We start from the raw sequence: 27069 nt of genomic DNA, 5'->3' as shown, positions 1-27069 counted from the left end.
CTTCAGTAGGCCACAGCATTATTCACATAACCAGTTAACTGCTCATGCTGTTTGATACCTAATTGTACTCAAGTGCTGTCTTATTTTAGTGTTTGTAGCTGGAGTCCGCTTGAGTTTACAGTCTGCTAAATAACACACACTGGTCCTGCAGGCTCTCATGCTGGTGTGGAACAATGCTGGGATGTATCTGCCAGTGCCAGACAAATAATTTTGCTCTAGTAAAGCTCTTCTGATACATTGTGGAAGAAGGCAGAGTTACATTTATGAAATTTCTAATTCAAGCATCAATGCTCAGCATTTAAATTGTAGCACAACAGTCAGACACTGTAGTACTTACAATGATATCAGCATCTAGTTTGTTTTTCTAAATGCTTATAGTTGGGTGAACTTCTGTGTATGTACTGAAGGACATTTGGAATTTATCAGAGCAGTTTGATGTCGTTTGTCCCACAGTGGAAGGTTTGACTGCAGGTGGTCTCAGGTATTTCACTCTGGCTGTGGTTTGTCAGGTGGCAAGAAAATTCACCACAAAGCTATGTTATCTCTTTTGTTGTTGTTGATTGTTTCCAGCCATCATACTTGAAATTTTTCCTGTGCCTTAACAAAAAAGAAATCAGTATCCTTGCTCTGACCTTCTGAGAAAGTTTTCCTCCATTGCTACTTGATACTTGGTTTTGATTTTGCTCCAGTGACTTCTTTTGTTGAAAGTGCCAAGTTCTTAAAATCCAGAAAATCTCTTCTTGTTTTCTTCCAGTCAGGTATCTGCAGCTCCTCTTGACCCATCAGGCTGTTATTCTGTGACCCAAATCCCCAAATCCCTCCCACTCACTGATGGTTTCCAAAATTTTCTCTAATGGTTCTTAAACATTCAGAAATTGTTTGTGCAAGTATGTTGCAAAAATTTAATGTGTCTTCATGGTTTTAATGAGGAATTCTGCAAATACAGCTTTGATGTGTGAAAAGGTTATCGCTTCCAACAAGGTGGTCAGTCCTTGGGTCAGTAATTTTTAATCCCTGAGCAGGTTCAGTAATGAGAAATACACAACTGTGGGTTTCTGATCCTGTGAGAAGCTGAGTGTTTTAATTCAGCCCATTCTCAAGCTGATTGTAGATGTTGGACTTTGCACTGAAAGAGTCTGTGTGTGGCCATAAGTTTTATTTGCTGTCACTGACACAAGAGAGGTGGCAGTTTGATGGCACTCTAGAAAGGCTCATAAACTCACTAATATTGTACCTGTTCAGTCCATGAAGGGAAATGGGGGGTGTTGTGTGTGTGTGGTGCTGCATGAGTCTCTTAGCATGTGCCTTGCTCAACATGATTTGAATGCTTCACCTCTACAAGTAGGAGAAAACATAATAAACAATTCCTTCCTCTAGCGTGGGGCTGACTCTCATATGACAGGGCTTTAGGAAGGGATTATTGGATTCAAGAAAATTTAATAAGTTTGGGAGAGTGAGTGTTGGAACCATTCTCCCATAAATAATTATTTTCAGCCTTGTGCTGTGACCTGGCTCACAAATGAGTGTAACACTAGATGGTTAAGAACCTTGTTGTTTTCTATATTTAAGCTTTTCACAGCCAACAGAACTTGTTTCTTTCACTGTTTGCTTTATGAACAGCTGTTCAGCCCACGAGACATTTGAATTAAAACATCCATGTTTCCTTTCACATGGGAGTTAGGTTACTGCTTCCTTCAACCTTCTTATCCTTGTTATTTCAACCCTGTGCAGCATCCTGCTACATCATGTGTTGGAGGGTACATGCACAGGTTTAGGAGGGAACTGCTCTGTTACACAATGGGCGAGGAGAGGGCTAATGAGAAATGGGTGAAAAGAAAGGAAAAGAAACAAAAAGCTTTTTTTTTTTTTTTTCATTTTAGACTGTTTTGATGTTTGTAGAGTATTTGACTTAACATTTTAAGTGGTTGAACTGAACTTCCAGTATGAGGGGTTGTACTATGACACGTGAAAAATACATGATGTGTTGGATGCAGGGCTGGTAATAAAATTAGGTGATTTTTTTTTTTTTGTTGGTAAAAAAAAATGAAAGAAAAGAAAAACACCTCCCCAAAACAAATTAGCTCCCTCCTAAAACTAGAACAAAAAAGATCAACCTGGTAATCTTTTAGTGTCTGTTAATATTAAAGAGCAAAATGCTTAGCTGGCCTGTTAAAAGAGTTCTTAACCCTTCAGAACTGCATGTGATAAAAAGATTATAGATTAACTAAGTACTTTAAGTTGTCCTTTGGCTGACAACAAAAATGTGAGTAAAACCTTCACTATTGGGTAGAAGTGTACCAGGACATACATCCTTTTTTTTTTTTCCTACTGAACAATTGAATCCTTCCAGAACTTGTGACATTCCCAACTTGCACATGTCAGCACAGCATAGAAGTGTGTGCACACTGTTTATTTACAGCTTTGTGAATTTCAGGGAGGGTTTATCACGATGATATTGTGACTGAATATGGAGTCTGATTACTTCCTGAGGAGTGCAAGAGTGCAGCCTCTGACCTCAAATTGTCAAATGTTAGTGAGTTAAATTTGGGTTGCTGGAAATGTTTTACAGCTATTACAAAACAGTTATTATATAAAATTAATTTTAATGCTATGCATTTAACTTAGCTTTTGGCAGAGTTTAACTCCATGGAATTTCTACTTCAAGTGCAACAATTCTATTGTGTTTGGTTTATGTGTATTTATGTGCAAAGGTTTCACTAGCAGAGGTATCTGTCCATAGTATCTAGAAAATTCCAAGATGGGTATTTGTGCTGATGACTATATGAGTGAATTTAGGTTAGCAGAGCAAGACAACTGGTGCAACTTACAGTGTTGTGCCCTTAACTTCTGTAATTACAGATTTGTTTTCATGGCCTAAATTGTTTTCATGTGCCCTAAATTGAAGTGAACTGTAAGGATAGATGTAATACTATACACATAATCATATGTGCTTTCTACTATATAGCTTTGCGTAAAGAAATCTGTGTGACAAATTCCTTATCAGAAGAGGGTTAGACAACACTGAAATGTCCTTAGGCAGATCTGTGTTAAGAGTTTCTTGTAAAAGTTGGTTATTCTAGGCATAGAAAGATCTCCTGGCCTACATAAAATGCCTGCTTGCCCTTCAACCTGTGCTCTTTTTCTTGCAGACCTTTCAGCAGCCCAGAGAAAATTTGCCCATTCTCTGAGAGACTTTAAATTTGAATTCATTGGTGATGCAGAGACTGATGATGAAAGATATATAGGTAGGTAAGAAGTGACTATGAGTGGCTATATTTTGTCAATGCCATCCTGCAACATGATTAAACTTTCTTTGTATTATTTTATATTACAGATGCATCACTTCATGAGTTTTCAAACTTTTTAAAAAATCTTGAAGAACAAAGAGAAATTTTGGTGAGTAGCAATAAATGATTTAAAAAGCTGTGCACATAGCAAAGAGATCAGCATTAGGTGAAATTGCTTTTATTGCTTTGTTAACCACCAAGGTGTTGATATCACTGGCTTAACAGTGAGTGGGAGCTCTCATTGTGCAGCCTCTGGTTCTGTAGTCTAGAGTACAGGCAACAACTTGTTCTCATTAAAGAAGAAATCTGTATGGTAGGGATGGATAAATATGAGCTGGTTTAAAATAGTTGTGCCCAGGTTAATTATGGCTGGGGTGAATGGGAAAACCACCATAAGTTTTTTTGCCATTTCCAGTAAAAAGCAAAATGAAAGAGTTAATGCTGCAGCAGAGAATACCCAAGTTTTGGCAACTGGCCAACTTTGGATCCAGGATCTCTGTAGCTCTGGCTTCAGTGCTTATGTGGATCTGGGATGCAATCTGTTGTGTTTATGAAGTAGCAGACTTAGAAACCTTTACCTTCTGTTTGAGCTTCAGTGAGAGGTTGGAGCTGCAGAGAGTTGCTCTGTTGTGTAAAAGTTCTCTGTTCTTCGTTCTGTTGCCTGGGATTGCTTGGGGTGTAATCAGTGAAATATGGCTCATGTTGGCTGCACACAGAGCAGGGGCTGAGAGCTCTGCAAAGCACCTTGCTACCTGGGTTTCCTGACTTTTCAGAAGACGGGGGGGTTTCCTTCTGGATGGTTTCTTACTGGTTCTTCTCAGCAGCTGCATGCTCAGCTTTTGTTTCAGAGCAGTGATTCATAGAGCAGCTGCTGTGTACCCAGTTTTCTTCTGAGTCAGGGCAGACTCTCCATCTGGGACATGTGCTTCAGTCTGACATGATAGCAATTGCACTTCTTGGTATTTGACATGTGATTATATCTTTGCCTTCCTGGAAATCAGTGATCCCTTGGCATCACTGAGAGGAAGCTGAGACTAATCTGCTGTCTTCCCTGTTTCCTTTTGCCAGAAGCTGTGCCTGCAGTGCAGGAATATAAGTGAAAAAAGAACTTGTGGAAAATTCTTTTTTCCATTTTCTCTTTCCAGTCCTGATCCCAGTAATAGTCATGGTTCCTTGTAAGTGTTGTGTTCTGGTGTGCTGTTCTGATCTGGAACCACATTCAGGTCTGAATTAGGGTCAGTATGATTCTTCACACTTTCCTAAAAACTGTCTTTGCATAGGGGAGGCAATTTTTCAGTGTTTTGAGCTGTTTTGCCAAATTGTAGAGATTGGCTCAAGTGTATTTCAATACTTCTTTTGCTTTTCATAATTCTACAGTATAGTCTTTACTCTGCTTTTTCCTGCCATCCATAACTGTATTTTATTCTAATGAATTGTACAAATCTAATTAAAGAAAGTCTTTATGAAGTTTTATAATGAAAAATACTTAATGAACTGCCACATTGTTTTGATGTCAGGCTTTTGAGGGATGACTTAACAATTACATGGCACATTGCAGTGACTGTATCAATAGCTCTTCAGCAGGGAATGATCACCACCACAGCAGGCTGTGCAGAATCCATTGCTGTCTGTCTGGATCATAAAACACTTCCATTGTTCAAACTGAATGCCATGAAACTGTATTAACTTACTTTTTTGGTGTGGTGCCCATGCTTACACAGAAGGTGCTATCATTCTGAAAGCTAGCTTGTGTCAGTTTCTTGATAGGAAAAGGATGAAATGCAGTTTTTGTTAGAACTGTGACTGATGAAAAAAAAGGACTATAAATTGTAATGGGGAAAATATTTAATACCAAATGGAAACAGAATATATTCTCCGAGTTACCAGATGCATGGCCTTTTTATTTCATCTGTAGTCCAGCAAATGTTATGTATCATTTCTGGAGTGAGCTTATATAACAATGGCCATAAGTCTCTGAGAAAATGGTTGTGTGGTGACTGGAAAAGATAGTTTCCAGCATCTGCTCCTCTGATATTTTTTTTTTTTTTTTGACTTCTCAGTGGATGTTTTAACAGTGGCATGAGCTCTAGAGATACTCCCATGGAGAATATTAGGACATGTTGCATTCACAGATGTTTGGAATGAGGTCAGGGATCCAAAGACTTTCCATTAAGATGCAAAGTATATAGCAGGATGTTTTTTCAAAAGCACTCAGTCTTTGTTAAGAATGCTTCCCCCCTTCCTATTTTGAAGATGACCAGAGGATTTTGGACTGCTGTCTTCAGTGGCAGTGCATAGTTAAATAGGTAAATTTCAGGCCCATAAAGTAATATTAAAGAAATCAATGAATAATTACAGGACAAAAGGCATTTCAGACACTGCTGTGCATTTTCTTTTTTTAGATACTTGAGAAGTATCTAAAAAAAGGGTTATTGTTTTCACAACGTCATTGTAAATGAAGCAAATTTGCACTTAAATACATTCTAGACTCAAAGTAAATGCTCATCATCTACACTTTTCATGGTTTTCTGAATTTGTAGTAAATCCAGAGTCCATAAAACTTGCTGTCAGTGTTTACAATGAATGATGACCAGAGAGGTAAATTTATCTGGTGAATATTTATTTGGTGGATATAGTTTCATTCAGATGGAATCTTGGACTTCATGGTTTTACCATTTCTCCCATCTCCTTCAGAGGTTGCTGAAATTATATCCCAGGTGTCAAAGGATTTAGTTGCATATGAAAAGAGAAGTTGGCAATAATCCAAACATTTCACTGAAATTATTACAGAGTTGTCAATAAAAAAAAGAAATTACATCTTTCGGTTGCACTGTAACCTGGTGATGCTCCCCAGGGCAGAAATAGATCATTTCTGAGAAATGATCATTCATATTCTGAGAATATTCTGGAAATTATTTTTAGATGTTGAGGGTGAATGCAGTTGTAGGTTCTGCTCCATTGGCACTGCAGAAGTGCTGTGGAAGTTCAGGGATGACAGGGAACTTGGCAAGGTGGTAGGAAGAGGTGGGGATGAGCAAGGCCCAGCATGGTGATGCTCAGATGCTCTGTCTCAGTCAGTACCCAGCTGTTCCCCTGGTTGCCAGGGAGAGCACGAAACCCTCCTTCCCAGCTCCAGTTTTCCTGGCAGCAGAAAGGAGCTTTGATTCTTGTCAGGGACTGAGAACAACAGGCTTCACTGTCTGCCCCCATTTGAGCTGTGGTGGCGAGCAGAGAAGCGTTACCTGGTTAGCCTGTGGTTGTTGGTGCTTTCCTTCACACCTCCCTGTCTCCATCCCAGGCTACTCCTAAACAACCAGCTTGCCCCTAATTAGTTCTCCCTGTTGATGCCAGTCTTGCTAAGTCATAACCAAATTTGGTAGCTCTTGTATTGTTCCCTCAGTTATCTTTGCAATGCTTGGCACTCCTGCTGTGGTCAGCTTAGTGTGCTGGCTTTGAGTACCTTCCCTCCTTGGTGTTCCTCTGTTCTCCTTGGGGTTAATCTGCTTCTGGAGTTCATATGATTCTTGTCAAGAGCTGGTCTAACCTGTTCTTAAAAAAGTTCCAGGAAAATGGATTTCTCTTTATTCTGCTATTTAGTCTTCATTTGTTTCACCTCATGTTCACAACGAGTCTCCTTTGCTACAAGTTAAGCTGAGAAATTTTTGAGAGTTTTTCTGCAGTAGTCATGGAATAAAACTGATCACTTTTCCTTCACAGTAGTATTTTTATGGTTACCCTTTCTAAGTGGTGTTTTGCATCTGTATTTTTCCTTGTTCAATTTAATTACACTGTGTTTAGACCTCCTATCTTTTATGTTAGAATTACTGCTTTCTCCTCCTCTTCTTGCTTTTAAGCTGCCGCTATATTTGCTCTTCTACCATCCTCTGGGGCCTTGCTTGCCTCTCCCTTTAGTTTGCTTGGCTGACTTCCTAAACTGTTCTGAAGCAAAGCCCCTTCTGACTTGAATGCAGTTAATACTTCTGTTGTGTAATGGAGGAATACATCTAATGGCTCTTAAGGAATGCTTATTCCCCTTAAGACCTGTTTTTCCCCCCTTTGTTAGATAGTTTGCTATAATTTAACTGAGGGTTTTTTCCTTTCTGGAGATAATTAGAATCTGTTGCCTTATACACCATCATTGATTTAACACTCATTTCAGTTCAATGATGGTTTTATAGCTTCCTTCCTCTCTCTTTTCAGATACATATGAAGAACCTGTTTTCCTTATGTTTTTTTTTTTTTTGCTGTTGCCAAATAAAATATTTTTCACCTTCTGTCTAATTTTGCCCCTGCACACTCATCTATTTTCCTTTTACTCAATTACATTTCTCTTTGTATAGGATTTCTGATACAATTTTATTCACCTTACTATATTCCCTGTGATTTCCCAAGGCACTATAAACAAGCTGTTTTGTGTTGATACATCCTCTTCTATTTCCTGCTACATTTTTCACACACTTGCATCCCTTCAGATGTCCTAAGAGGAAAGGTACTATGCAGCTGTATTTTAAAGTCTTTTTCCTCCTTCTAATTTTTTTAGCAAAAAAAGGGCTTGTTCTTTTGCCATGGATATCTTTGCAATTTTGGCCTCTGAAAAAATTCTTTGGCATTCTATGTCAGTTTTGCCAGCTTGGCAGAATCAAATCCAGATTAGCATCTCTGAAAAGCAGAGTTATTCCTGGCATATATTCAGAGCACAATAAATGGTTTCTCTATGGATTTTTAAAGAAATATCCCTGTGAAGTCACTATTTTAGTATTTTTTTATTTCTTCTTAAAAAAAAAAGGAGGAAAGGGTTTCTCAGTTGTGCTTTCACCAGTTAAAAGACATTGTTAACATCCAAAGGTACACAGACAAAAGTTTAAAGATATACTTTAAGTAATCTGTACCCATATGTACATTTACTGATTTATTCTTACTTAAACTCCCTCCTATGATAAGATATGGAAGTGCATGAGTATTTATTTCACAGGTGAAGTGCTCACTTAACACACAGTGCTCCTGAATAGCTAACTCTGTTACCTTTTGTCCAATGCCTTTTGTAGCTGGATCCGATTCAGCAGCTGACTCTGCTGTGAAGAGGGTGGTGTTAATTTTTCTAATCTTTTCTTTGGCACTCTTTGTGCGGTATTAGGGGTTTGTAAATCTTAATCTCTCTTGACAGTAATCTGAAGAAATCTGTGTGAAGGAGCAATCAGTTTACTCACTGATCTAGAGTGAAAAAGTAGCCAGTAGTCTTAGATGTGTGATGCATTCAAGATCTGTTCAATAGGAGTTCAAGGCATTATGTAGTGCTCCATATGTCCAGATGCTTTTAAATCTGCTGACAGTGCAAACTGCTAAATATATCTGCCAAGACAGTGGAAAGGACATAATTGTTGACCACTTCTGAAAAATTAGGCTTCCAACAGTACATTGAATATTTCAGATGCAGAGATAAAGGCACAGATGAAGCAGCATGTCTCAGGAACAGCATTTGAGTACCTTAATTGCAGCATCTACATTCTTTTCCTTTCTGTGCAATTCTTCCAATTTATTAAAACATTTTCCAGTTTTAGAAACAAGCAGAACAACTGCTGCCATATCTCATTGCCCAGCCTTCCCTTTTCCTCTGCTGGGCATGAGACCAGATGACAATCATGTAATTATCAGAATATGGAACACAAAGGTAGAACTATGAGTATTTCAGCCACATCTTACTCTGATTTGGTGGTTTCTGACACTGAGTGTTTCATTTATTTGTTGGGTTTTGAATGTCATATACAGTCTTCTGAAATAGTTTAGTGAGTTACATATGAACTTGTCCACATCAATCTATAAACCAAAGATGACTTGTCTGTACAATAGGAAAAAAAAAAAAGTGCAAAACCAGATCTGGGTGTGTTCCTCCCACCTCTGAGTGAACATAGCTGACAAGTCCTGTTACCACTGGCTTCCTCTTCCAGATAACTCTGTGGTCTCACATGCATCAACATAATTCACTCGAGAATTTTCATTCTGTTAGTTCATCATTGGGAAATGTTTGGAATCTGCATTGTAAAGCTGTCACCAGTTTGGATTTTGCTGGTTGTTAATAACACCACTGTTTCTTCTGGAGGAAAGCGCTGACAATTGACCAATTCATTCTTGACTGAATACTGATGCTGTTGTTTGCTGCTGGATTCCTTGACTTTCAGAGGCATAATTTTGCTCAGTGATGAGCTTTGCCATGCACCAAGAAAATGGGCATTATGCATTTTTCTTTTCTGAGCAGACTTTTTGCTTGGTCAGGATCATGATATGACCACATACAATGTCTATGATATGAAAACCAGAGCATGTTCTGGTGTTGCTGTTTGTGAAGGCAAGGTCTTTCTTAGAGGAGTTATCCCCAGCTTTCCTTCACTGCAGATGGGGAAAGCTGATTTGTTGCAGTGTGTGAAAGTCTGTTTCTCTTTATTTTGTTTTTTTGTTTATTTGTTATGATTATGGCTTTGTAGTATTTTTCTCTTTATTGTGGAATGTATTGCATAAGAATAAACTGACTCAGAAGACAGGATTATTAAATAGCTTTCAGTAAATAATCTTTACTAAAACCCCCTGTCTATTTAATTATGTATTTATTTTTAAATGAAATTATGTATTGTTTCCTTATGATACCAATCTGATTTTGGAGGCCAGTGGTTTCATGACTAGAGAATCAAGGAAGGCAGCATTTCAGAGTAGGGCACAGCATAGCAGATGGATCATAGGAGGCCCTTTTAGCTGTCTGTCCTTAAGGTGAGTCCTGAACTTCCAGGAGATGAACAGGAAACAACTTTTCTCTAGAAGGGTGAACTCATGAGTCCAGCTGTTGTATTTCCTGTAGGGCAAGGCTGCTGCTTGTGAAAGAATTAGGAAGTGCAGAGCATAGGATTCTGCCTGTATTGAGGCTTGTGAGGCAGTGGCTCAGTGGTCTAGGAAACTCCCCCTGAAACAGTTTGAGAAATTATTTGTTTTCTTACCAAACCCTGAGGGGTATTTCTCTGGAACACCTCAGAGGGAGGTGATGTGTTTTTTACAGATGCCTCCTGGTGCTTCAACAAAATATGTTGTCTCTAGGTGAGCTGTATCACCGGTCCCCCTGGCTCTTTTGTTACCAGATGGCTTCCTCCACAGCAAATGAATCCACAGCAATGGATGTCACTTCTCTTTTATAGCCTCTGCACACATGCCAAGACACACAAGTATTAATGGACTATGAGATCTTCTTAAAAATCCTTTAGTCTATATACTGCAGGCTTTCTAAACACCAAAAACCTCCTATGTCTGTATTCCCAATGTGTGCCTGAGGTCCTTTCATTATCTAAGATTGTAGAGCTACAGGGAAAGCTCTAGAGCAGGGAGAAAATCCAGACATGTTTACTAGAAGAAAACTTGATTTGAAAACAAAATAATGAGTCTTGGGGGTGGTTTGCAGTGTCTGCAGTCATCAGTGCTCCAGTTAAATGCAAAACTGGTGCTGAGGTGTGGTTATAGAGAGCCACCTCTGTCTGTAGGGCTGGCAGGGGGGTTGGCTGTGTAGCTAACTGGGGGTATGTGTAACTGTAACAGCAAATCATACTCTTGTGGAAAAAGAAAGAATAGAGATTTAGGCTTTGCAAATAGCATCTGATGTTTTCAGTAGTGGAATTGTATCTGCAAATTTTAATAATACAGGGTTTCAGGCATAGGTCTTAGTGCTTTGAGAAATTTCAGTAGCAAATCACTATAAGAAGTAGGAAAGCTTTTTGGAGAAAATAATATTCTTTATATATTTCTCTCTCTCCCAATATTGGAGGTATCAGAATTGGCTTTTTAAAAATTTTTTATTAGGCTCAGATTTTCATAGGGAAAACACAACTGTATCCTCTGTAAGTAGAAGAACAGCTGTAGTGGTAAATACCTTTATTGGAAAGTGGACTTCTTTATCTAGCAGCATTATCAACTGTTTTGTTATTGAATTACTGCTAGGTATGTCTTCCTTTCTGCCTTCTCTGTTGCACTCACTAAGGCAAAGCTTCCTTCCCAGATCTGGTTTCATTGACACGTGCTCAGTTTCATGAGCTTTGCCTCACTGACTTGTTGGGCTCCCTCATAGCTTTGTTGAGGGACAGTCCTGCCCTTGACTACAAATAAATCTGTCCAGTTGGTATGCTCAGAAACTAAACCCCTCCTTTATGCAAGGCATCCAATCTGCATTCCAGTTCCTGAGATGGAACTGGGAACTCAGCACTCCTGTGTTGCAGTGCAGGCTGCAGGAAGGTGTCTGTTTATGGCTTAGTTTTTCTTCTTTCTCAGTAAACCTGTTTTTTTTTATGGGAGAATGCATCATTTCAGGCTGGAGCAGAGTCAGGATATGTATTTACCTCACCACCAGAGTTGTTGATGAGCAGTGTGCAATTTCCAGTGCTTCCAGTAAAGGCTGAGCTCTAAGGATATTTTTATGATGAAGGCTAGGAGGCCAGTGCTGCATTTGTCTAATAAACTTTGATTAACTTGGGTTGGTTTAACCTTTTTAGCCACTGAACTTAGAGGAGAGCTCTTGTGGTTTGCTACTCCTTTACAGACCATGCAAGCAGCCTTCCTCCTCTGCAATATAAGCCTGGAAAGGGAGTGGGAACTTAGAGAACCTGCTCCTGCCTACTGCAAGAGAAAGCAGGAGGAGCATTGAATGCTGGTGCCTGATCTTCTCTGTCAGGTTACCATGCATAGAAGGAGGTGTTGGTGGAAGCAGTTTGTCCTTAAACACCTCTACTCCCACCTTCTCTGGGAAGGGAAGAAGTGACACTCTAAATGGAGTGCCACTGACAGCTCAGTGACCTCTTGGGTCTTGTTGACCTGCCTGAGGAAGTATCCAGCAGCCATGTATGAGCTTGCTAATGGATTTAGCCTGTGCCTTTGAGGGCTGCACTGGAAAGAGAGGTTGGGGCTCCTTAGTCTATCATCTGTACAACTTCTCTGCCTGAGCATGTGGAGTTTTGTAAAGGCATCTGAAATAGATAAACACAAAGCTGACAGCATGCTTCAGGACATTGGGAATGTTAGATAGAGTGATCTCCTGAGGTGGTGATGGCACTGATGACTTTATTGCTGCTGCTGCCAGGTTTATGTTCAAGTCAGTTCTTTGACCTTTCTGTAGGTGCTGCAATCAGAGCAGGACTAGTGTAAGCAGCTTGGGACTGTCTGCCCAGGACTCGTGCACAGTCGGGTTAAACATTTCTGGGCATTCCTGAGACTCTGACATTCACAAACCTGGTTAAAATTCTGTTACCTGGGACATGACCTTGTTACATTGGTTCACTTATGACTGGCATGCCACAGCTTGCCTGCCAGATATAATTGAATATATATTTGTTTCATGTAGGTTTGGATAGATGAGAGATGTAAAAAAAGGGATTTTAAAATGTCATTTTAAATAGTACATTTCTGTCATAATCTGTCAGGATTAGAGAAGAAGAGGGATGAAAATGAATGTAAGAGTCAAGATAGAAGTTGAAAAAGGAAGGAACATCTAGTTTCATATTAATCAACTTAAATGCCTAGTTTAACTTTTGCTGGAAGTTTTCCATTTTACCATGATTCTAGTTCTGAAGAAAGGCACAAGTGATAATTACAAATATATTTAGATAATAGTTTGCTTATTTGCTAATTTGTTATCTATAGTTTTAAAAAAAAGAGTTGTTTTAAGTTTCCAAGTTAGAAATAAGTTAAGAATGAATAGTAGTGCAAATATTTTTTTTTATATAAACAATAATACATTCTATTTGTAATTTTTCATGACAAGCACTGGATTCTACATACTGGAAAACAGCAGGAATGCATCTCTATTTAATCTTGTATTGGAGGTATTCTAATTATGAACTTGGTCAGGCAGAAGAACATCTCTGTAATTCACTGTTGAATTTACCAGTCTTGCATTCTAATTTATGGCCTGGTATGAAGCTCTGTGAGAATGACCAAAGATCTGCAAAACTTCACTCCACCCAGAAGTAATCAAGAGTCCTGTTATTTAACCCAGGCACAGAAAGCAAAAGGAGTGACAAATCATAAGTACTTTCATGGCAGGCACCTGGGGATACATCTGTTAACAAAAGTTTAAGTTGTGCAAAATGAGAAATGTCTTTTTTGGAAGGAGGGGAAGCTTGTTTTTCTTTTAACGAAAGAATTATTGGCATATCGTCCCACTGGCAGCAGTGGAATCTGCTTGTTGGCAGTCGCTGAAGAGAACATCCCATTTTGATTTAAAGATTATTTTCTGCTTCAAACAAATTCCTGTAGAGGTTCCCATGTTTAATACTGCACAGGAGTAGCAGACAAGTGATTTACAGCCCTGCTGTTTTATGAAGCACAGCCTTTTATGCATATATTTTCCTTTTTTTGGGGTATTTTTCCTTTGTTACATCAAGGTGCTATGGTTTTCTTTGATTTGGACTTTGTGTTCAGCCTACATTTAATGTGTGTTAACCTTACACTTTTTTGTGCAAATGTTCAAACAACTAATCAGCAACTTGTCATTTGTTAATTATTTTTAACCCTCTAACCATGTGAGTGCTCAGTTGTTGCCTTTAAATGCTTTGAAATGATTCCAGTAAGTGTGGTGCTCTACCTCCTGGGAGCTTGTGCCATCCTCCCTGAGTTTTCCTCCGAGGAGTTTTCTCCTTCACTTTGTTAGAGCAGAGAACAATTTAAAGTTTTCCAGTACAGAAGGGACTGATTGTGAGGTTTCCATGCTCTCCACTCTGACTTGAGAGTTCTTCCTCCGAAGAGTGCTTTAAAATGTTTTTGGCAAAATCAGGGAATGGATGCAGAGGGAAGTTTTGTGCTGAGAAAACGTGCTCTGAAGTGAGGATGTAGCTGTTATGTGGATGACTGTGCAGCAGCCAGTTTGGCCCAGACTTGCCAGCTCTTTGGGTTTCCAGTTAGCTGCAGGTTAGTGCTGTGCTGGCCCTGTAGAAATGTGGGTTGCTGTGGTTACAGTGGATTGGCAGGATGACTCCCGCAGTAATCCCTCATGGCTGCAGGCATGGGCGGGAGCAGACGGCGCTGCTCAGATTTGTGTTGTGCCAGATCTCCCGTGCATCCCGTGTGTGTTTCATGATAAGAATTTTCGGAAGTGTTCCAGAAGGCTGGTTTAAGCCTGTGATGTTTTATCTGAAGATTTTCACTATAAAGGGAGGGGAAAGGGGAGGAAAGAGAGAGAAAGGCTTCTGTTGTATGTTAGGGAGATTCCAGGGAGCTCTGCCTGAACTCTTGGCATCCCAGCCCAGCGGCTGTGCTAAGCCCAGTCCTGGGCATGATTTGTTCTGTGGGTCTGCCTTAAGGACAGACCACAAGGTCTGCTCCCCTCTTACACCTGCAATGCTCTTGCCATCTTTTCCATGCTGCTGTTGTGTTAAAGAAGTACCAGCCTTTCCTGAAATTTCAAATATTATTAAAATTTGTAGTCTTGTTTGCACCAAATGGAACCCTGCTCCATATTCAGGGAAATTTCATGTGGATTAGTAGCTGTGCAGATTTAATAAGCTGCACTTTTCTGTCTTATGATGGAATGTTGTGTCCTCCTTTTTTCTTTTTGCAATGGCCATGAGACTTTATACTGCAAGTGCACTGGTGGATGCTCACCCAGTCGTCTCAGCCTCTTGTTTTTTGTCTTTGCACCTCTTTGATTTTATAATTTAAGGTCTTATTAATGTACTTAAGTGTGTTAATATTTGGAGATTTATATGAATGCCTAGTGGCTTTAACTGTCTTAAAAGATTATTATTATTTGCTACTCACTGGTCTATTCCACAGTTGTCTGTCATGCTTCTTGTTGCAGAAATCTTTGCATTCCCTAATGAAGCTCGTTTGTCCTCTGTGTCATTCTGGTGTTCAGGTATTGAGGCCTTCAACCTGATCTGCAAGACTGCCACAAATGAAGCAGTTGCAATTTTGGGTGCAGCCTGGAAATTTCTGAAATTTTTGCATTTGTTTTAATTTAATTTTCCTGATAGTGGAAAGTGAATTAAGTGAATTAAGAAATTTTGTAAGCTTGAATGAACTCAGATGTGATTTTTTTTTTTTTTGAGTTAGAAGTTCTAACAAGCAAGCTTCTATTATTTTACCCCAGAGCTTCTTTGCTTTTTGCTTTTTATTGCTGATGCTGATGTGACTCATCAATCTGGCTACAGAAACCTAACCCATGCTTTTTTTTTCTTTAGGCACTCAGTGTTACTGAAACTCTGATCAAACCTTTGGAAAGATTTAGGAAAGAGCAGCTAGGAGCTGTAAAGGTTTGTCCCTCCTTGCCTTTATAAGTTTGTTTAATTTCTCTACTTGGATTGCATTGTAATAGTGGGTAATTGGCAGAAACAAATTATTGTTTATGTTTCATGTGGTCACACTTTTTTTGTTTCTACTTTGAGAACTTGGTTCAGAAACAAATGGAATGTTTGAAGAGAAGAATGTGTCCTTTCCCTTCCTTCTCCCCACCTCCCTTATCTCCTCTGTCTGGAATAGGAAGAATTCTGCTAACAGCCTGCTCCCCCTTCCTAACCCTGTTCTGCTTTGTATTTGCCTGCAGTTGCACAATCAAAGGCTGAAAAATATTAACTACCTAAAGGAGCTCACTCATTCATATGCTTTTAACTACATTTTTGCCACCTGCAAGTGAGAATTGCCTTTATTTAATTTTTTGTTTTGAACTCACTGGCTCTGTATGCATGGGAATAGGGATGAAGAGGCTGAGGACAAGATCTCATTGAAAGTATTTTTGATAAAAGCATTTGATCATTTTTTTAAGATTGTCACTTAAGTTATGAATATTTAAAAAAAAAGCTAAATGAACTTCATGTATTAAGTTCAGACTAGATTTGGATAAAAGTAACAAGGAAAATTTGTGTCTGTCTGCCTTCCTTGCAGGGAGAAATATAAGTGCTTATTTAAAAAAAAGTAGAAAAGAAAGAAACTAGCATTTTATTAAACTTTTCTGTTGTAAAACTCAATACATTTTCAAAATACCTTCCTATGGTGGTTTATTTTACAATTTCTCGTCTTCATCATCAGTGATATTTAGTGATGTTAAGACAATGTTTCACTTATAGGAGCACTACGCATTTTGACTTTGGCAGGAATGATTAACATGTCTGCATATGATTTCAGTGTTCATGAACTGAAAATGCTCTGTTGGTCATAAATCCTTTCAGTTCAATGGTACAATGAGCTTTGTGTAATTTTATGGACTTGAGAGAAGTATATTAGGTGACCCAACCAACACACAGTAAAAACTTGGTCTGTAATATAGCCAGTCTTGCAAGGAGAGAGAGAATTTGTTCTGAATGTAACCCATTGTCATAGAAGCAGCTGTGTAATGAATGCATTATTTCAGCAGTATTTTTGCTGTTAAAAGATATTGCTGGTTTTGGGGTGAGAACTCCTAATGCTTTAAGTTATCTCATATCTTCACTCATTCGCTAGTCAGAATTGTCTTCCTGATGCTTCTAACACAAATTACATTCACAAAGCCTACATCTCCCATTTTGTTTGGATGGATGTTTCTTTCCTTGTGTCTTTGCATACTGTTTCTGTGAAGCTGTAGCTTTTAGTTCTGATTTAAACTTTTTTTTACAGAATTCTGTCAAAAAAAGGTCATTTAAACCTTTAAATAGAAGTCTTACATAATTGCATAATGTTTAAATAAAAACCTTCTAAAAATATTCAGCTCTTGGAATATTGTTAACTGAATATTTATTCAATATAATCAAAACACTGACATTGGAAATGTAACTCTGCTTAGCTCTGAAAACCAACCTATGGCATCTAGTGGTGAAATATGTCTGCAACATTGTGTAGTATTTGCTTCAGGAAAGATTTTTGCTCTACCATTACAAAATAACAGTTGAATCTGCTGCCTCAGATTTTTTTTCTGCATCTTACATCCCTTTGCTGATTAAATGGTCTGAGTTAAGCTTAAGAAAAGGAAGGAGAGGAAAGTTTAGCTTCATAGAGTTGGAAGCTGAGACACTTATTGAATTACTGGTTATTGAAAGGTGGTGCTGTGCTAATCCCAAGCTATGTGTGTAAAGCTTTGCCTCCTAAGAAGTTAAGAGAACTCTTTTTTTTTTTTTTTTTTTTTTTTGGCTGGGGTGGGGGAAAGCCCTCAAATGTTCACCACACCAACGAAAATTTTGCTAATATAAACACAAAGATTCACCTATTTCCCTGCACTTTGTTCCTAATTCCCCATGTTGCTAATATGTCATCTCTAATCACCCTGATACTATATGCATATGTTCATGTTTTTCAGTTGATAGCAAATATTTTTTAAGACTCATTTTGTAAAGGAAATTTTGAGTCTCAGAGTGAGGGAAAAAATTCTGAAGTCCTTGCTGAGGAGCAATCCTAAACAGTCTCTTTAATGTAATGCCATTTTCAGAATCTAACGATTCAGAGAACAAAAATATGTGTCTCTTCTAATATAGTATATATAGTAGTGTTGAAAATGAAAGGTTAAGAGAAGAAAAAAAAGAGAAATTATGTCTGTAGAGTTTAACCAGCGGTTTGGTTAGAATACATTTAAATGTGATTTCAAATCTACAGATGAGGAAAAATATTTTAAATATTTAAATATTTTGAACTAGTATCTTTCTGATGATTAAATCTGCCAGTTCTTCAATATGTAGTTAAATACTTGATTTTGCTTATTTGAGGTTATTTTCAACTGCAATTGGATATACTCAAAATAGCTTCAAAACTGGTAGGTTGAATTGATGAATACTGATTTTTGCCTTAATACAGTGGAACTGAGGGATCAATTAGTTTTAAAATATCTTCTGCTAAATTAGATCAGAAACTCAGATTTCCTAAAATACGTAATGACTGTCCTTCTTCTAATACATTGCTTTTGGTGGTCAGAGAAATGGTTTTGCATTGTACAAAACACAATGCAAATATATATTCACATGTGTCTATGAGAGTTTCTCTTTTGATACTATGATATTAAGTTTGATGGATATTTTTTCCTTTTATTGGGTTTTTGTCATGGGCACAATAAAACTCTTTTAGAAATAGAGTTGTTGTATAGCTTTAAAATGAAGAAAGCCTATGGATTATAGAGGTGTATTTCCTTTGGGTTTCGAGCTGTTGGAACTTTTCCCTTGTCAATTTTAGAAAGTTATTTTTTCAATGAAACCGATATTTCCATGTAATGTCTTTTATTCAAAAACAAGGTGATGTGGATGGTGCCTGAAAGTAATGAAAAATGCAATAAATCAAGAAGAGGCCAGGTTTTTTGCTTTTTTAACTTAGGAGATGTAAGCATCTGTGTGATAAGCTACACCGTAAAGGTGCAATGGGATTTCATTTCAAGTTAGCCTTTAAATTAATTTTTAAAATGAGATGGAGCATATTTTCTTTGTTTTCTGGAGCTATGATTTTTTTTCTCTTTGTTCCTGATGAACTAGAATTGTAACAGAAGAAAAATAGGACACTTTTATATTGACATGATTGCTACTTTGTTTCTGCATCTAGGAGGAAAAGAAGAAGTTTGATAAAGAGACAGAGAAGAACTACAGTTTGTTAGAAAAACATTTGAATTTATCAGCTAAGAAGAAAGAGCTGCAATTACAAGAGGTATTGTTGCCTCTCTTTTTTAATGCAGGCTGAAGGCTTTGGAATAGGTAAATATACTTATGCAAATGCAGAAACAGCATTCTCAGTGTAAAACAAGCCAGTTTTCTCACCTGGGAAGGTTGGTGAGAAAATCAATATTTGCTGAAATTAGTACCTCCACCATTTTCTGAATCAAGGGTTTTGTGTGTATGAAGCACTGAGTCTCATGTAAGTTTTTATATATAATTGAGGGAATAGGGAAGTGCAAACATACTGTGAAAAACTCTGAATTTCTTACAAGGCTTTACCATTCCTGTAATTTGCATTGCATTGTGAGTATTGACTGAATGTCCTGTGCTCACACTTATAGTAGAGGACAGCAAGACTTTTATTCCCAAATAAAGTGGGTTAGTGCCTTTGCTTTTTCTCACGTTTTGAAGTTTTGTTTTGGGTTTTTTTTTTTTGACTAGTGCTATAAAAAAGTTTGTTGACAATTTATAACTGATAGATTTGTTTTGCCTGGAATTCCTTCTGGTTCCCTCTGGGTTTATTATCATCATCAACTTATTTGTAATAGTTTTTATTTTTGGAGCAACACTGAATAGTATGTGGAAAGACTGTTAGAAAATCTTGTAGAGATTTGCTGTAGCCAGAAGGATTTTTTTTTCCCCAGATAAATGTAATTATGTCAGAATTATTAATGCTTAGACTATAAAAAACCTTAATGTTTTCCTTGGGGATAACTCCTGTCCCTGCCCTCTACCCCATCTCCAACATTCTATGCCATTTTTCAGAAAAATGGTTAGTATTACTGGCAAAGTTACCCTGGAATTTCTCTACTCTTGAGTTTCACTAAGATGTCGTTTCACCATGCTGCACTTGCAACGTGGACCCTCAAACGTGTAAAGAAATGGCTTCTGGGGAGTTGAGTTGTCCCAGTGAAGTTATTGGGCATGGCTCATGTGTCAGGACCTGTACTTTTGTCAAATTGGTCAGCTGCCAAAGAACTTGACGCAGAGAAAATGATAAAGGGCTGATTGTGATCGCTTGATGAAATACGGGTTCTTGATATCAAATCTGAAATGAGACCTAACCTCAATGGAAAAATACATTATGCCTCTAAGAGGCATTTTGAAGCTGTCTCAAATATAGCCTGAAGCTTTAGAGCATGTGTGAAATCTAGAATGAGCAAATAGATTTGTTTTAAATGTCCTTCAAAGTTTCATGAGCAAAAATTCTGAAATTATTCAGTCAGGCTCTCACATTTATGTGTTTAATTTTGAAGTATAAATGTATAAGAAAAAGGCCCTTGGGGTGTGTTGTCAGAGGAGATAAGAAACAATTTCTTGCACAAGCTTAGAGAACAGGTGTATGTAGTTGCATTATAATGTATATAATTTAGTTTTATTCATTCACTAGTTGTGTCAGTTCCTGACTGGAGTAAATAGTGCAGGGATAAATTTGACAAAAATTTGATTAAAAACATGCCATGTTGTGGAGCGTGTCTTAACATGAACACAACTTTTAACTCTCCTGATGGTGGGATATTCCTGTAATTGTACTGAGGAATGGTGTGTTTCTCACCTCTCTCTTTTTTTAGCAATACACAAACTACAATGCAGCTTGCTGGGTGCATGGGGAGGCTCATGCCTCAAAAAACTGAGAGATGTGATAATGTGTTCTGGATTGTGTGGTGAGCCAGATGTCTCAGAGATCCATTTCAGTCTCTTTCTAGGGTGTTGTGGTACCCTTCATGTATATATGATTAGAAGCTTAGGTGGCAACTCAAACAATCCTTATGTTTATAAGCTGACAACTCAAACAATTCCTGTGTTTATAGGCTGACAACTCAAACAATTCCACAGTTAATGGGATGCATCAAAATGGCATGGCTTGTTGAAACATATTTGCTCACTGAAATACTTATCAAGGCTTAATTTATTTAATGGCATTTGTGGTTATGCCCCTTTAACTGCTGAGAGTTCTCCAGCACAGAGCAGTAAAGCCAAGCACGTCTTAAGGCAAAACTGTCTTAAAGCTAATTTGGTTTATCCTCTTAAAGCACAGCAGTCACTGTTCTGCCTGAAGGATGTAGTCTCAGTATTTAAGAAAGAGTCTGATAGTAAGTCTTGTCCTTTCACCTAACCCTTTCTCCACTTCCTTTGGTAATTCACTGTAGATGCATTTTGTATTATATTTGTGGGCAAAGACTGTGTTAGTTACTTTGAGTAACCTTTTCTTTAATGTTATTAAAATAACAGTTTCTATTACTACATTTTAAGACTAATTTAAATGAATCTTACATGTACCTTAAATAATAACTTCATAAAATAATGGCTAGATGCTAGAAAGTGAAATATTTATATGCAGATGATGTTAGCTGAAATGTAGCTGTTCAGCATAGATATGGTGTTGGCATTTCTGCAAAGCTGTGCTAAATATCAGCTGCAGGTAGAAAGGCTTCATTTTTAGACACTGGATGCTCTGGGGAAACTTGTGGACTGTTGTACCAATAAGTGAACTTTTTTCCATTGCATTTTTTGCCAGTGAGAGTGAGCACAGGTGTGGGATAGGTACAGCAGCATACTGGCTATTTACTGCAGTTATTGGGTTATAGGGTAAAATTTACAGCACCAGCACTGTTTTAAAAAATAACATTTTCTACCTTAATTTTATTGGAGAGATGATTTTCCCCTTTTTTAATGGATGATGCTCTTAGCTTCCACTCTCTGTTTGGGCAGGTACCTTTGCAATGCTGTTAAAAATTGGATTCCCTAGAAAAGAAGTTTAAAGGTGTTGCTGGAATTTTTCTAAAAAGTCTAGCCTCGTGATTCAAAACAACGTATGTTACCTAGTGACAGGGAATTGCTACTGCCATTTAAAAGTAAATGAATTATTTAAGTTGAAACAAATCCCTCAAATACAGTGAAAATTATCTGCTTGCCACTTCTGTGTGTGTGTTATCCTGAAGCTGTCTGCAAAATGTCTGTGAAACTTCATGAGGTGTGCTCTGTTGCAGGCAGATAACCAAGTGGAGCAGAACAGAAAACACTTCTATGAGCTGTCCCTTGAGTACGTGTGCAAGTTGCAGGAGATCCAGGAGCGGAAGAAATTTGAGTGTGTGGAGCCTGTGAGTATCAGGGAATTCAACCTACTCTACCTTTCATAAGGGATGGAGAAGGAATGCATTTGGGCAAAAGCCAAGCTTTGCTTTCTGGAAAACACAACTAATTAAGTGACTTAACAGAATTTCAACTAACTTGTTATATCTATACAGATTCCTAGTGCAGATAAATTTAACAAGTCATGTAAAACCTTACCTCAGTAATAAGAACTGATTTGGAGCCGCTGATGTTGATTTCAGAAAATGTGTGAAACCTTTTGTTGTACTGCAAAAACCTCAATTCACATTGTGAGATAGAATAGAGGATTCAAGAAGATGGTGTCAAGATTCCTGCCTTGCTTTTTCTAACAGATGAAATGCTATTGCTGACTAATGCAAGGAATCTCATTTTAATTACGAAGGTTGGGTTTAGAGGCCTGCTAGTAAAGAATTGCAGATATAAATCAATTAGGAGGGTGCTGCTGGGTAAGAAGCCTGTTCCTGGGTAGCCTGATATGTTTAATTTCATTTGCAGTTGAATCTGTGCAGAAATCAAGGGGTTTAATTTAATTTTGGTGGAAATGCTGCATGCACTGATAAGACTTTCTTACATCTTTGAGATGAACTTATTCTAAAAATTTTCTGAAATGTAAAGTAGCTTGGTATTTTAAATACAAATTTATCAAACAACAAGAGAACAGTAAGTGTAATACTGTTGGATGGCCTGTAGAAGTGACTTCTGGTCTCTCATGCTCTGAAGTCTGTGCTTTTGGGCCAAGTTTGTCCTGTTATTCTGATTCAATAGTTTTAATGTAATAATGAAAGAAATGTTTCAAAGTACCCTAATCAAAATAACTGGTCATTATGCAGTAACTAAGAACTATCTATTTTAATATAGATAATTCCTGTATGAAAAAAATTGCTAAAATACTTACGAGGGAATAAATTGCTGCAATTATATTAGCATTGTTTAAAAAAAGAAAAAATGCTGTGAAAAAATATTTTCCTAACCCTAAATAGTTTTGCATTTGGTTATTGTGTTTCAGACTAGTTGAAGTATCCTCAGAGCCAGACTTGATAAATGAATCTTCAAATTATGTTCTTGCAATGTTCTATGTCACTTTCTCATTTCTGAAAGCTCCTCCTGGATGGGGCTGTACATTGTGCTGCCTAATTTGTACTTGAAGTTTACACTACACTACAAAGCTTCATACCAAATTCTTCCTTTTCCCTTAATACTTAAAATTTATGGGGTTTTTTTGCATTTGTTGAAAATGCTTTATTTGCTATATGACTTCAGACTTTTAATAAGTACATTCTTTGGCTTGCTCTCTTTAGAGAGTTGTTCTTTTATGTCTCACTTGCTTTGTTCCAGCAACCTGAGCTAAACAGGAGAGTTAGACAGGACTACACCTCAAGCTGCTTCCAGTGTAGTACAACTTGTTTGTTCTTTTAAATTGAAATACTGAAGTCAGCATAAGCTAAGTGGGTCACTTGCTGGTTCTGACAGAAGGTCAGACCTGTGCACAAAAAGCAGCAACGGGCAAAGCTTCCTTCTTCCAGCAAACCAGATGACTGATGTGACAGTCATCTCCACGTGGTCATTAGCAGAGAGAGGAATGACCAGAGAAAGGGTGACGAAAGGACAGAATGATCATTACCTCCTTGTGCACAAATACGTGTTCCAGACATCCTTGGTATCAGAGCAGTTGTAGGAAAAAGTTACATAGGAAAGTTTGGGAACATGGGATATACATTTCCTATGGTCAAATGGAAAGCAGAGATCAGTATTGAAATTCCAGAGACAGGGCCATCCAAAATGTCTGTATTCATAGATCATCATTTGGATTTAAATATTACTCATAAAGTGTAGGCATTTGTGGAAATTTGTTTTAAAATAATCATTCTGTAATCTGTCTTTCCAAAAAAGTCTATGTGCAGCAATTGTATTGAAGAAAATGGAGGTTTTTTTGTTCTAACAAGTATTTTTCTTTCTATTTCAGGTGCTATCATTTTTTCAGGGCTTGTTCACTTTCTATCACCAGGGATATGAACTTGCTAAAGACTTCAATCATTACAAAATGGCCTTGCAGATAAATATACAAAATGTAAGTTGAGTCTACTTTTGTGAATAATATTTCTCGCTGAAGTTGCTGCATGTGCAGTATCTGTATTGCCAACACTTCGTTCCATGTAAGTGCATTGCCTGTGAATTTTGGGGATATGGTGCCATCTCCTGGATAACCAACCACATCACTGAACAAATCATCACTAATTCCAGCAAGTTCTTTGTAATTCCTAATAATACTGTAAAAAACAAGCATGAAGTAAAAGGCCTCCACTCCTTTTTTACTTTTTTTGGAGATAGAAATAATGCAAGGATTTTTTAAAATGAATGAAGTCTGTTAAAAAAGCATAAAACACTGGATAATTCAGAGTATGGGTAATGAAAGATGAAGTTTTCAGTGCTTTGGGTGTGCTTTGAAATTGAGTATGTGGTGGTGATGTCTGAGGGTCATTTCCCTATAGGGTTACATTATCCATTACTAAGAAAAGGGAAGAAAACCAGCGGGTCACAGCAGTGTGGAGTTTGTTTGTCTTGCAGCAGCCCTTTCAAACAAGAACATCCCTGTATCCTTGTTGGTTTGGGATGCAGAATTGTGTAAGGAGACTTGGTGTTGGCACCCATGGCGTGTTTGACAAAATGATCTGATCCTTCAAGGACAGGCAAATGGGGCCACCACTAGCTGAGTGGGCCCTCATCCCAAATCTCCCAGTGTGATCTGGGCTGAGAGCGCAGGAAACAAGATGAAGGCTGAAACAGTGGGACTGGAAGAGTTGCTAGTCAGATGGTCTCCTTGCTTCCTTGAGATTTATGAAGAATAAAGCTTGCTCAGAGGAACTTGGGTGTGCCAGAGGCCACGTGGTAGGAAGCATACCACACACCTTACTGCAAGCAATCAGTTCTTGATGGTGCATTTATTTTGTTGACCTCTGAGGGCAACTGGAATTAAGACGCAGAAAGTACTTCTTGGAGAGGGCAGTCTGTTTTTAGAAATGGCTTAACTAGCAGGGAGGAGGAAGGGAGGATTACAGTTGTTGTAATGCATAGTGACGTGATTCACGTGTCACCGGACCGTTCCTTTAGTTTTCTTCCTGTCTGTTCAAGTGTCAGGTTTCCTTTTGAGGTGGTGTTTGGCGTGAGAAAGGGAACTGGTTAGTGGTAACTTTGTAAGCAGAGATTTGTTGCAGAAGTCAGTGCTTGTGGGGAAAATGTCAGGCCAGACTTGCTTCTTCTGTGTGTTTAACAGAGTGAGGAGCAGCTTAGAGGGTAACTGATGCCAGCTAAACATGAGAGGGAAACTCTGGTAGAGTTTTGAAGAGATGGGTTTCAGATGGAAAAGAGCCAGTGGAGTGATCTGAAGAAGTGATGAGCAGTAATAAAGTAAGCTAATCTCAGCAGCTGCATTTTCAATTGACTGAATGGTGGCACAGTGTACCCCACCAGACTCTGAAGCGCTTGAGCTTTGCAGCTCAGGTTTTATGGGTAGACAGAGGCTGTAGAGAGAAGGCAGAACAAGGCTCAACAGCTATCCGAGGTAAAAGGAGAATAGAAGGGAGCATTTGTGAGAGGACATGACACATTCTCCTCTGTGCTGAAGATCAGCAAGACATCCCAAAGGAAACAATGAACTGGGGTCTGCCTGTGGTACAGCTGAGCTGCTGGCAGAACACTGGACTGATGTGTTAGAAATTGAAGGGTACATGATCCAGTACAGACAGCTTAGCTGGATATGGAGAGTGATTTAAGAGTTGCCAGTATAACTCTAGTAGTTGCCTTTCATTCAAGTTGTCTTTACTGTGAGAATTATCCTATGAATTTCTTCTCCACACCATACCACAATCCCTGCCTTCCTCTCACTGCCCATATCCTCCCCTCAAGTGAAAGAAGGTAAAAGATCCACCCCAGCCTTGTAGCCCAAGCTCTAGAAAGCTGATTCTTCCAAAAGTTGTTCTATTGTGTATGCTTGTCCTGGGGAAAAGATAAAACAGGTGAGGCCACACTTTCAGAAAAAATGAAGGTGCATTCAGAAAGCAAAAAGATACATAAGCATGCATCTGGAATGATGTGCTTTCCTCAAAACTCTTGTACCAGCTTGGATTTTAAAGTGCTTTTCAGTGTTTTCGGCTTGGACAGGTGCATATGTAGAGAAAACCAGTTATGACCATGATTGTTGTGGTTCTATTTGCTCATTTACCAATTGCAGGTGTTTTTCAGACCAAACCAAAGAGTTTCTTATGTCAGGTGTGAGTTACTCTATTGTTTAGTGTAGTCCTGTCATGTATGTTGTGGGTGGCACGGTTACTTTCTGATTGTTTTTGCTCATATTCTGATAAATATTTCTCTTCCTGCTGCTTGCAGACTTTAGAATAAGTGACATTCAGGAATAATAATCAACTGGACTTCCAAGATTTTTTAGGTTGTTTTGCCTGCTTCTGCTTGTGTGTGGTCCAAACATTTGGCACATGTATACTCTCAATCTGTATACACTGTTGATGACCTTCCTGACACTTTTTTCCTCAATTACCACAGAAAATCCTCTACTTCCTGTTAACAAGTAAGAGTCTCATGAATTAAGCCAATATATGTAGTAATATTTTTCTAAGGAAATTTCAGTATTCAGATTTGTTTTGAACTCAGTATTTCACTTCTCTCTGAACAGTGCATTGTTTCAAAACCTACTCTGGCAGTCTTAGTGTGCTTTCCACAGTCATAGCAGCTGATATCTAAACCTCACATTGATTTTGAAGAATATCAGAAAACTTGGAGAGTAAAGACATATATGGGAATTGTGCTTTGGGACTAAATGTCCTAAATTGTCCTGGATCATTGTCTCTTTTTGTAGTTATTTGTGGTGGGTTGGCCCTGGCTGGATGCCAGAGGCCTGCTGCACTATCTCTGCTTTCTCTAAAGCTCTCACTCTAAAGCTATCACTCTCTCTAAAGCTATCACTCCCCTCCTTACCTGGAGAGTTTGTGGATTGAGAACAGGACAGGGAAACCAATTATAGACCAATTAGAGGCAAAACA

The 27069-nt window shown here is 38.2% G+C and overlaps 1 protein-coding gene across 2 annotated transcripts in view; it reads left to right on the top strand.

The window, feature by feature from the left end:
- The window catches only part of ARHGAP10 (Rho GTPase activating protein 10), a 139162-nt gene that overhangs the window by 38016 nt on the left and 74077 nt on the right, over positions 1-27069 (top strand). For both annotated transcript variants that reach the window (XM_018926922.3, XM_009101358.4), the window contains exons 2-7: positions 3150-3245; positions 3335-3396; positions 15488-15559; positions 18795-18896; positions 21895-22005; positions 23982-24086. In XM_018926922.3, the coding sequence (XP_018782467.1) occupies positions 3150-3245; positions 3335-3396; positions 15488-15559; positions 18795-18896; positions 21895-22005; positions 23982-24086 (548 nt within the window). The remainder of the gene's footprint in view (positions 1-3149; positions 3246-3334; positions 3397-15487; positions 15560-18794; positions 18897-21894; positions 22006-23981; positions 24087-27069) is intronic.

Source organism: Serinus canaria, chromosome 4 (assembly GCF_022539315.1).
Source record: "Serinus canaria isolate serCan28SL12 chromosome 4, serCan2020, whole genome shotgun sequence".
NCBI classification, from domain to species: domain Eukaryota; kingdom Metazoa; phylum Chordata; class Aves; order Passeriformes; family Fringillidae; genus Serinus; species Serinus canaria.
Note: the sequence above shows the minus strand (reverse complement) of the source record. Positions and strands in the feature narration are given on the sequence as shown.